We start from the raw sequence: 11,194 nt of genomic DNA, 5'->3' as shown, positions 1-11,194 counted from the left end.
TATATATATATATATATATATATATATATATATATATATATATATATATATATATATATATATATATATATATATATATACACACATAATATTTTTTTACAGTGAGTACATGACAGTTTTTTTGTGTGTTTTCATTACTTTAAGGGGATGAGCAGTGGATAAGACACATGCCTTTGGTGTGAGAGACCAGGGTTCAACTCCACACTGTGACACACTTAAACCCATATAGACCCATATAAACCCACATAGATAGTAATTGTAAGTCGCTTTGGATAAAAGCGTCAGCTAAATGTAATGTAAATGTTATACAAAAGACATGTAGCATATATACTGTGTTATTTAATAAATGTATTTATACAGAAAGCTGAAATGATGTATAAGTTGAGTAGTGTACTAAATTAAAACAATTTTGATAATCAATGGTTTGAGTCATTTTTCAAGCAAAAATGCCAGTTACTGATTACAACTTATCCACTGTGATAATTATTTACTTTTACATAACTGTAAACTGAATATCTTTCTCTTAGATAAACCAAGAAATCTGAAGATGTCATCTTGGGCTGTGAGAAAATGTGACAGGCATTCTTCACAATTTTATTACATTTTATAGTCCAAACAATTACCAAAACGTCACCTTGGCTTTAATGGATAGTGAAATAAATTGTTCCTTGCAGCCCTAGACAAGATTCAACTCATAGCTCGAACTGTTTGGCCTCTCCTGCACATCTGCAGGGATTATGTGACAGCATCAGGACCAGAGAGCTTAACAAGTCTCTAAAAGCCAATTCCAGCACTAATCAATACTTCTAACAACTTTCAAAACTCTTGAAAATATGAAGGCATCATCTACACAGCGGGTGTTATTTTTTGAATACTCATATCAATGTAGATGTGACCTCATCTTTGTCTGTCACAAAGGACCTTCCGTCAGCAGTGAATGACATTGATGAATGGCGGCAAATACCTCATATTGATCAATTAAGGTATTGAAACAGCACTTGAACATAGCATAACATCAGTGTGTGCAGTAAACGGACTGACCAGAGAGAAGGTCCCCGTTGCTGTAGGCTTTACTCTGGCCCTCCTCGTCGTTGGGCACGGCAGACACCTGTTTGGCAGAGGTGCAGCCCATCTCCTCCTCAGCTGCTCTCCTCCTCACCCCTGAGCATTACAGGCACACCTGTGGGCAGGTATGAGACCGTGACAAAGTGTGGTTAGATATGTAGATCCGGAGTTCACAAACGTTATTTTGTGAGCAAAGAGATCCCCTATGCAGAAGAGCCTTAAATCACAGACAGTCCTCTTGCTGAATGTTTTGTCTCTGGGGAAATCATCTGAGTAGCGTCTGTGCTAATAGACATCCAGGGGAGAGTGCGGCCTTTGTGATTATCATAACCAAAAGAGCTCAAGTGCTTAGGAAGTGAACTAGTCTTCATGGGGGAAGGGGGGGGGGATCGGTCGTTTATCATAATCAATTAGTCATGAAGCGCCGCACCCCAGAATTAAAATACTGGCATCTCGATCTGTGCGTGAAAATACAGTACAATAGACGGTTCCGCCGGGTTTGAGTAACGCACACGCCGGTCTGGAAAATACCCATCAGAACGTGCGCACGGCGGTGCCAGCTGCAACGCAACAATAAGGCCTTTCAAACTGATGCCACTGGGCCAAGCCTCCGGGTCATTTCTATTAGTGAATGGGGGTTTTCTGTGGCGCTCAGGGGATTAAACCGGCTGCGCAAAAGTGTTCCTGGACCCGCAGCAATGTGGCGAACATGTTTGACCAAATTACTTTGTAGTGGTTTGCATTAGGCTATCGAAACTGCATACGAATTGATCACCATATGGTATGGCCCAGCTGAGTCCAGCTGCAGGGTCCATTCCACTATCCTCCCGACTATTAGCTTTCATTCCTACATGTAGGAAGCTGCAGCCCATAAACGGTGCATCACTGGGCTGTCTCCGACTATTTTAGTCAAACAAATAAGAAACAAGCGGTGTGAGAATAATATTTATTCATTCATATTTATTTAGAGCTGCAAAATATCAACCATCGTCTCATTTCACAACACCGGGGAAAGGGTTTCTCAAACAAGTAATAACAAAAGATGTGACAGCAGCCATTCCTCAGCCAGCAGGAAACGCCGACACGACATCGCAGACACGGAACCAAATAAACAAACAATAGATTACACAATAAATTTCCAACAAAATGCAGGGCAAATTTACCTTTCTGGTTTATCCATGTTTAAGGGCTCCTTCCTCTGGTCGTAGTTCAGAGAGGCTTCACTTCAGACGGAGATCCCAGACAGACCGCATCTGCACCTCCCGGCTCAATACAGGCATCAGCAGTCGAGATGCAGTCAGTCCGTCTGCCAGCTGTCTAGTCGGACTGCTTGAGCTCATGGCCTGATACTCTGTTAAAGTGATCAAACAGCGCCTACTGGTTAGAAAATAAAGCAGCAAACCAAACAACGGCTAATGGGAATTTTGAAAATAGATTTTTACTATTACATTCACCGCAAAACACAAACAATCCACTTCATTTTCCATGGGATTTTACACGCTTCCTACCTCTGTATGCGGTGGAAATTTGACTACGAAGTTGCATTTCATCATCAGTTGCCACTCGGGCCTAATTCACCAGCGCACAATGAATTTCCGTCCAGCTCATTCCTTCTGCATCATCAAAGTTGACAGCAAAAACATACAAAGTTTCTGAAGTTCTCTGTCTATGACAAAACCGACGGCTGACGCCGCCGATTATTGACCTCCACCAATATGGTTTCACTAACAATGATCGCTCGGGTATCGGACGGACTGCCGCTCGCTGCGTCAATACAGGAGGATGAACAGGTATGAATGAAAGTTAGCTTCCCCCCGTAGCCTCTCTACGAAGAGAACTACACGCCAAACTCCATTCAAAAATGGTGATGTTTAATGACTGCTAGCGTACCCGCAAAGGTGACGAGTAGACCTCCCAAAAACAAGAATAAAGACTGATTTTAAAATGCGGTATATTACGAGATAGTCAATAAAGAAGTAGTTTATTTGAATTAAACTACAACTTAATTATTAAATGTAAAGGTAAGTAAACAGTAACGTACGTAACTTACCATCACCGTGTGTGAATTATTTTACTGAAAATAATTGTGGGAATAAACGAAGGACATGTGATTAAAAGTTTTAAGAGAGTATTAAAAAATGTTTATTGTACAATTTGAATGCCGAAAAATATTTGTAAAAGGTTTCAGGCTTTACAGTCACAATCAGAAAGAGCTTCATGGCCAAAAAGTATTTACACGTAGGAGGAATTCGCTATGGTGCTAGAAATAAACACACAGTTGACATAAATAGATTTAAATATATGTAAATATGGAATAAACAGATGCAAGTTGTAAAAGAATTATAGAACTATGTGTAAGAGAAAAACAAAACAAAGTGGCAGTAATTTACATACATGTGCATTACTCTGGATTTGTGCAAACATATTACTGGGGGATAGGATTTATATAAATATAAATTTGACAAAATATAAAATAAGGAATATGTGCTACTTGTGATATTTAATATGAATGTTGATAAGACTTTATTTATACAACTTTATGTGTGGCAGCTCTGACTACAACCTGTATTTAATTGTCTTTGTCAGTCAGGAAGAAACCTCCAGCATTACCAGAGCCAAGCCAAGCAGCTGTGCCGTAAACTGAATGCTCAGAGTCCAGACCGCTGTACCCTGGAGGCCGGGGACATGAACTTTCAGTAAGTTGCCACAAGCACCAAGTACTGTTGTTTATTTAGTGTATTGTCAAAGGGAAAAATCCAACCTACACACGTTACTTCGGATATTGTACAATTATGTTTGGTGAGGTTTAGTTTGATACACATATTACCAGGAATCAAAGTTGTTATAAATAACTAGTGATTTGGACTGAACCTGTGTTTCTTGGTTTCAGCTATTTAATAGCTAAGGATGTATGCTACCTGTTCCTCTGTGAGGCTTCATTTCCCAGAAAGGTTGTGTTTGCATACCTTGAAGACCTCCACAGTGAGTTTCATGACCAGTACGGGAGAAGAGTGCCCACAGTAACGAGGCCATACTCTTTCATCGAGTTTGGTAAGACTGTGATCTGGCCCCTTCAAGAAACATTGTGTTTTTCACTTTCTGCACAAAGAAAAAAACTCTTTGACTAAGCTTATATCTCATATACTTTGTTCCAGACACATACATTCAGAAAACAAAGAAGTCATACATTGACAGCAGGTTCAGGAGGAACCTGGGCAGTATTAACACAGAGCTGCAGGATGTCCAGAGAATTATGGTGGCAAATATTGAGGAAGTTCTGCAAAGAGGAGAAGCTCTTTCTGGTAAGTACAGTAATGATAGATCAGTCCTGGCCAGTGTACCTGCACAAAATACAAGGGACAAAACACCAAGAACCCCTGATCATAAATTGCAGTCAATTACAATTTTTGCTGTTACTAGTGCTTTTGTGAAAAGTTTTGTCAGAGATGTTGATTTTACTTTACAGTAAATTTTATTGACAGTTTGTAGTGGTGTTTTTGGATTTCATTATGTTCTAAGGTGTCCCAGTTCATTGCTAATATCCTGTTCATCACATCTTGATTCTTATATTTCTCTCAGCTCTAGACACAAAAGCCAACAATCTATCCTCCCTGTCGAAGAAGTACCGCAGTGATGCCAAATATCTAAACACCCGCTCCACGTATGCAAAGGTGGCTGCTGTGGCAGTGTTCTTCATCACACTAATCATCTATGTGCGTTTCTGGTGGCTCTGATAGACTCTTAAACAAGGACTATGACATAAGGGAGAGGGTGTTCCTTTTTGCTAAGCGTTTAAACAGATACTGTTACATTTCTATTACATACCAGGAGGCCTTAAAGTGGTCATATACAGTCTATCCCTACTGAAGGTAGAAATTCTGCTTTGCATTATACTGCTTGATATGTATTCAGCATAAACTGAGCCATAGGTCTGTGATGGGACTAAAAATTTCTTCTCTCTGTATGGAAGCAAATGCTCCATGGTGAGTTCACGTAGCTCTGTTAACTGGAATATTAAGGGCGGGGTGTTGCTAAATTAACGTTTACACACTGGTATAGGGAGTTTCAGCATTAAGGAGAAACTATGTATGCAGAGGTTATGTAAAAAGTCTTATTACTGTGATAAAATGTTTATTGTTCAGAAAGTTTACATTGTAACAAGTTCTTATTGAAAAGATTAAATATTTATCAAATTGTAGTTTCTATTTTACAGCTGTTTTTATGACAAGTAGAATACAAGTCTTTATGGTATCTACACACTTATAAACCAGCATGTCCGTGGTCTCATACACATTAACCCAGTGAAGCCAGATGATGTTTACACAAAGAACACATGAGGCAGAGCAAATAGAGCAAATAGTGTGGAGTCACACCTATGTAACTCTGGAAGCTGCTCTGAACAACAAGTGTGATGGTGGCCAGTGTCGGAGTGGCTCTGCTGGAAAACTGAGACTGTGCTCTAGTGCTTCTGGTGGCTGAGCAAGTTTAGAGTAAATAGTCAAATGGTGGTATTGACAGGCATGAATACAGACTCCGAGATCAACTGTCAATCGATCCGATTTTAGACATCAAAAGAGAGGTGCGCTCCTTCTGTCCATGCTCAGATGACACTTATTTTCTTCCCACAATTGTAAGTTGATAGAAGATTCAGACTATTGACTCCTGGGTTGTAGAGTTATTCACACCACTGTTACAAGATCAGAGCTCGTGTCTCTTTCCTGTCCTTCAGTGTTCCAGATGGATGTTGGACAACATACTTATGCCACCAGATCAAAGTCGTCCCTCTGAATGAGAAACACAGTGGTCATTTGCGTATCAGCATTATGATTTAGCCCAAAGACATAAACAACAGAACTTGGTCATTTTCTTTGAAACTAAACAATTACAGCATTTTCACTTCAACGCCTGTTGGGTAATATATGTGAGCAGGTCCCGAAAACTCACCTCATCGTTATAATTCATGACATGCTGCTTGATCTTGGAGGAGTCCACCCAGGTGACAAAATCTTCCATATTTCTGAAACAGTCACAGTAATAAGTGTCAATATTTGATTACTTGAGACACTTCTGCACATGCATCAAAACTGTTCATTTATTCTGTTTTTGCAAAATGGACAGCTTGTGTGAAAGGCCGTTTGCTGCAAAAGAAATCCAAAACAAATTAGATGAAACAAACTAGACACCAACCTTGTGACTAGAAATGCTGGGTCTGTGACGATGTCTGGGCCAACGCGTACGTCTGAGACGGAGTGAAGGACAATACTGCAAAGCAATTTCTACCCTTGGGTGTGTAGACCAGGGTTTTTCAAAGTCTGAGACTGTGGGCCTCCCCTCAGACAAAGCTTGGGAATCGGCACCCCCCACCACATCTTTAGTTTCGCTCAGTTCCTGGATGCCAATGGGGTCATGATTGTATTATTTTATCCCATAGACACTCAGCATTTGAGCCAAAATAGCCTAATATTGTTGTTTGACATAACTTCTGACTACACCAAATAGTTTTAAAAAAGATCTGTCCTAAGGCATTTATTGGTTTCTGACTGATGAGGGGAAAACAGTTCCCAAAAACTTCTTTATCTCTGAACTGTCACACATGTAGGCTATTATATGTGATCTCCTTTTGATAACTAATGCAATAAGTCATGTAATATTGTTTCACTTCCATTCACTGAGCCTCCCCTGAAACTGTTTGGAGCCCCCCTAGGGAGGCCCGCCTCACACTTTGAAAACCCCTGGTGTAGCCAAAACTAACAAATCTCTCAGGCAAGACATAAAACTTCACTCCCAAAAAATAATGCGTCCTAAAGAGAAAAAAAAGGAACATAAACTTTACACATGCAGTAATGAAAGATACGTCCTTGTTCAATGAAGGTGATGGCTGTTTTCAGGTTCTGAGCCATGCGAAGGTTCAGCATGATGCTGGGCAGCCGCCTCCTGCAGAGTCACACAGGTGATTGGAAGCACAGAAAACAGACATATGTGATATGTGATCACCTCAAGGACTCTAGAGAGAATTGTCAGTGGGATGATTTACCTGCAGAATGAAGAAGCTGTGACTTTCTCCGTGAGCGACAGATTCTGTTTGGTGGGAAGGAGGCCGATACTGTACCTAAAGAAAACAGTAAAATAATCAGTGTGAGATCCTGATTTAAAAAAAACAAACAATAAAAAACAAAACACATAAACCAAGACTGTCCAAAATAACAAAGGAAAACAACTTAGTCTGTCTCTCTTTGGGTTACCAGGCATCACTGAGCCAAACATTACATTTATTCATTTAGCTGATGCTTTTATCCAAAGCGACTTACAATTATTATCTATGTGAGAGGTCGCACGCCTCTAGAGCAACTAGGGGTTTAGGTGTCTTGCTCAGGGACACATTGGTGGATGAGTCACAGTGGGGAATTAAACCTGGGTTTCTCACACCAAAGGCATGTGTCTTATCCACTGGGTCATCACCACCCAAAACAATGATAACATTGATGATCCAGGATAACCGGCCTCACAAAGCTGGTTATCAACCAGCTCGGTTAACTCTGGGTTTAGTGATCCAGCTACGAGCGTGTGCATCTGAAAATTACAATCAATTACAAGTGACATCAGAACCACGAGCTGAGAAGTAAATAAGATATGACGAAATGGTGATAGACCCGCAGGGAAATTTGGTCACAGAAACAGCAAAAAGTTAAATTCAGCTTGATGAAGTGTATATAATATGATCTAGAGCAGAATGAGAAGCTGTAGAAACACTGGAAACAATTTACAAATATTAAACATAAGATGAAATCTAGAAAAATTAGCTTAGTTTTATTTAACCTTTTGTCCTTTGTCTTTAGAAATAGAGCGATTTGTTTTTACTTTTTGCCTGATGACGAACAAACAATTATGAATGTGTGAAATACATTGTGATGTATTAAAAAGTTATAATCTGTAACATTTCTGCATTAAAATGTCTAAAACAACTAGACCTATGTTAAATATTTTAGTTGACAACACAAGACAAAATATTACTTATTAGTCCAACAGAAATAATGCCCGCTGTGCGTCTGGCTCGCAGCCTTTTATTTCACAAAGCCCTCGCCAATGTCTGGGAGCCTCTCACTTGGTCACTCTCTTTTTAGCTTCCTCCATCAGTGTCCTCTTTGCCTCTGCCATTAGCTAATGTAATGTCCACAGAGGACGCTGAGCTCAGTTATGTTGCCTACTTGCCCGGTGCTGCTTTCTACCAGCAGCAGCAGAACACTGGCTGAAACTTGGGTGACAAGCTATCCAACAAAGTTAGACAGCAACTGCTGATAGAGCACTTACAGTAACGTTACCAATGTTCGATTGGGTTACAAAGTTATTACTGACAAGTCCAACAGCAGGAAGGCCAGCTCGGCATCTATTGTGCATCCTGTCAGCTCTTTTAGCTCACACCAATGAGTAAAAGCCAGTCCAATATTTAGTCTTGTGCGGTCTCTTGCTCGATCACTCTCTCTTTTTCTCTTCCACCATCATCTGCTTCAGGCTCTTCGCAGCCTCTGCCATGATATCCAGACTGCGAATAGTGAGCTAGCCTATTCTAAAGAACTTATATTGTATATTATATACTTCCTGTTTCTTCTTATAGCTAGCTTGCATAAAAGTCAGGTTTGTGTTATGTGGTGCCGTAAAGTCTTACGCCGTTGTGGTGATAGGTTTCCTACCTGAGATTCAAATGTTAACACCACACCAGTAGGTAGGCAGATAGGCCAGCTTATTACAGTCCTGCGACAGCCACAGATACTGGATTTCCTTTATCATTTTTGTGTCAGAGTATTTGATTTATTGATTGTTGTCAGGATGTAAAGTCAATTTCAACAAATATAACAAAACTATTCTGAAATGAACTGCCTACCCCAGCTTTAAGAGAGCAGGAAAACCCACTAATCTCACTTAGTGGTACAGGCCCCAAGTATTTGAAAGTTATTAGACAGAAGATTTTGTCATGGCAAACAATATCACATTGAGGAACTCACAGTTTTTCCAGTAGTCGATGTGTGCTCTGAGCTCTGAAGCCATCCTTCTCATCCAGGTCTCTAATTTTCTGGGCCAGATCTCTAATGTTACGACTCAGCTTGTTGTACCTGAAACAAAGGAGAAAAAACCCCCACTAATTTAATATCAAAATCTCTGTCTTTACTCTTCACTGGTCAGCTGATAAACCTTAAAGCAAGGAGAATAATTAATGTCACACTTTTCTATTCCGGCTTTCATACAATAATAAAAGGGGATAGTTGACTCAAATTATGTAATCACAACAAAGGTTTCAAAAAGTACAAAATTTAAAACAGTCTATATTTAGCTCTTTCGTTTAGTATTTTGCAATTTAATATTGTTGGCAGTGAATGAAGACCCGCGACCCTGTACGCAGGATAAGCGGTTGACGATGGAGACTGAATAAACAGAGATTTTTTTTGTTTTCAGTTTCAACCTAAAAAGAAACGTTGAACGTGCATTTAACTGTAACCTGGCTAAACTATTCATTCTAAAAGACTAATTTAAACCTTATGTTATACAGTCTATGGCTTAAACACAGCAGAAGGCTTACTTGGTGTAGTCCTCCCTCTTTTCGATGCGATACTTCCGCAGCACTTTGACCTCGTGCAGGTTGTTGTCCACCTCCCAGTTGATGAAGTCCACCTTCTTCAACAGCTTCTGTTCATGGTACTTTAATTTACGAACCATTTTCACACCTTTCGCTAGCTGAATCTCCTATATTTACAAGACACCCTGCTTCACATGTAGGATACGGTGGAAACACAGGAAACACGTGGTCTTTTTCTTCTGCGGCGACAATTTAAGGTTGAACGTCACGTCAATGTGAACTACAGCGCCATCTACTGCGATATATCTCTACACATTTCCCCCACATATAATTTTTTAAAGTCATCTTTATTGCAAAAATAGGTTGCAATCTTTTTATATACAGTCTATGGTTACAATTCAGCAGTGACTTACAAAGACAGTATACAAACATATAAAACACAGATAAAATAAGATAAAGTTTTGCCAGGGGAAGCTTGTGGGTCATTACAAAGAGAAAGAAGACCATATGTTGACAGTTATAACCGCCTTTTTGTTGTTGGAGCCAGAAATCAAATCAATATAATGCACAACTTCATGGAGAAAAAGTAAAAAATTAATTTTTTTACTGCTGAATTTACATTTATGAATGTGGATTTTTGCCAACAGTATTAATAAATTTATAATTTCCCCTTCATATAAAACAAGCCTTATAGTCTTAGGTGTCATTTACCCAGGGACACTAGGGACATGTCCCCACCACTTTTTGAAATGCCTGATTTTGTCTCCATCACTTCTTGAATTTTTTTTTTTAAATCTTCTGAAAAATAGCTTGCAACAAGAAATGTTAATTAACAAATTAAAATGCTTTGAGAAAGGATATATAGGGTATAGAAGAAACAAATGTGCATTGTCCAAAAAAAGTAACTTAAGCTAATAAAAAATTATTACTGCATTATATTTCATTCACATGCCACCTGAATTTTGTGTTTCCCTGCATACAAATAAAGACATTTCCAGAATGCAGGAAATTAAGTGATTAATGCTCAAAATCTTCTGGAAGAGGAACCCCAGACATCCCTATCACAAATTTCAGCATTGAATGTTTCTTCAGAATTGTGTAAAAAGATCTTTTCGTCTTGTTCTCATGCCTCATCATGTCTTTTGAGCTAAGTGCATCGTCACACCCCTAATCGGAGCGCTGATGTCACCACTACCTTTCAACACAAGGTGACGCCCTTGCTCATTGTGTTTTTAAAAAATATTTTGCCCAAAACTTTATTTAAAAACATTTGTCAAAACATTGGTGACACGAAAACCAAAACCGGAAATCAATTTCATCATTATGTAAAAAATGTTTACATTGATCAAATACAAAATGTATTTCCAACATCCAAGTATTAGAGCAGTCCTACAAAAAATACGGTGTAGATGTTTAATGGACTAGTCCAGTGGGCTAAATATATTATAACACAAATAAGCCATGTTTTTTGTAGTTTGAGGTGCCATGCTGTTGTAGCCTATAGCCTAGTTACACAATAAAAGGCTGAAAGTGCGAAGTGGAGTCTGCCTATTTAAATTT

At 39.2% G+C, this 11,194-nt stretch overlaps 3 protein-coding genes across 4 annotated transcripts in view; 1 reads left to right on the top strand and 2 right to left on the bottom strand.

Annotated features, from left to right (window-relative positions):
- Positions 1-2,806, bottom strand: part of zgc:55943 (uncharacterized protein LOC406337 homolog) — a 9,337-nt gene extending 6,531 nt beyond the window's left edge. The window contains exons 1-3 of one of the 2 annotated variants that reach the window (XM_046052647.1): positions 2,574-2,806; positions 2,229-2,416; positions 1,042-1,180 (exon numbers count right to left, since the gene is read on the bottom strand). In XM_046052647.1, coding sequence (XP_045908603.1) covers positions 1,042-1,132 — 91 coding nt within the window. In that variant the 5' untranslated portion in view covers positions 1,133-1,180; positions 2,229-2,416; positions 2,574-2,806. Of the gene's footprint in view, positions 1-1,041; positions 1,181-2,228; positions 2,428-2,573 lie in introns of those variants that run through there. The other variant, XM_046052648.1, reaches the window with a different exon arrangement.
- sec22ba (SEC22 homolog B, vesicle trafficking protein a) lies at positions 1,487-5,263 on the top strand. Its single transcript, XM_046052644.1, has 5 exons — positions 1,487-2,855; positions 3,652-3,761; positions 3,956-4,116; positions 4,221-4,367; positions 4,645-5,263. The coding sequence occupies exons 1-5, from the start codon at positions 2,781-2,783 to the stop codon at positions 4,797-4,799; spliced, it is 648 nt and encodes a 215-aa protein (XP_045908600.1). The 5' UTR covers positions 1,487-2,780; the 3' UTR covers positions 4,800-5,263.
- On the bottom strand, positions 5,180-9,887 carry imp3 (IMP U3 small nucleolar ribonucleoprotein 3). Its single transcript, XM_046052645.1, has 7 exons — positions 9,638-9,887; positions 9,066-9,173; positions 7,100-7,174; positions 6,920-6,999; positions 6,253-6,304; positions 6,010-6,082; positions 5,180-5,849 (listed from the first exon to the last, which is right to left on the bottom strand). Exons 1-7 carry the CDS (start codon positions 9,772-9,774, stop codon positions 5,823-5,825), a joined length of 552 nt encoding a protein of 183 aa, XP_045908601.1. The 5' UTR covers positions 9,775-9,887; the 3' UTR covers positions 5,180-5,822.
- Between the last annotated feature and the right edge of the window lie 1,307 nt (positions 9,888-11,194).

This window comes from Micropterus dolomieu, linkage group LG06 (genome assembly GCF_021292245.1).
Source record: "Micropterus dolomieu isolate WLL.071019.BEF.003 ecotype Adirondacks linkage group LG06, ASM2129224v1, whole genome shotgun sequence".
Lineage (NCBI taxonomy): Eukaryota > Metazoa > Chordata > Actinopteri > Centrarchiformes > Centrarchidae > Micropterus > Micropterus dolomieu.
This window is presented reverse-complemented; position numbering and strand designations above follow the sequence as displayed.

What these genes read in the sequence shown, in the direction of transcription:
- imp3 (XM_046052645.1), bottom strand. Translation starts at nt 9,774, where the DNA reads ATGGTTCGTAAATTAAAGTACCATGAACAGAAGCTGTTGAAGAAGGTG. An exon ending in ACAGCTTCTTCATTCTGCAG is followed by an intron (nt 7,000 to 7,099) that starts GTAAATCATCCC and finishes GTGACTCTGCAG; the next exon opens with GAGGCGGCTGCCCAGCATCA. An exon ending in CACCTTCATTGAACAAGGAC is followed by an intron (nt 6,305 to 6,919) that starts GTATCTTTCATT and finishes ACTCCGTCTCAG; the next exon opens with ACGTACGCGTTGGCCCAGAC.
- sec22ba (XM_046052644.1), top strand. Translation starts at nt 2,781, where the DNA reads ATGGTTTCACTAACAATGATCGCTCGGGTATCGGACGGACTGCCGCTC. An exon ending in GCCGGGGACATGAACTTTCA is followed by an intron (nt 3,762 to 3,955) that starts GTAAGTTGCCAC and finishes TCTTGGTTTCAG; the next exon opens with CTATTTAATAGCTAAGGATG. An exon ending in AAGAGGAGAAGCTCTTTCTG is followed by an intron (nt 4,368 to 4,644) that starts GTAAGTACAGTA and finishes TATTTCTCTCAG; the next exon opens with CTCTAGACACAAAAGCCAAC.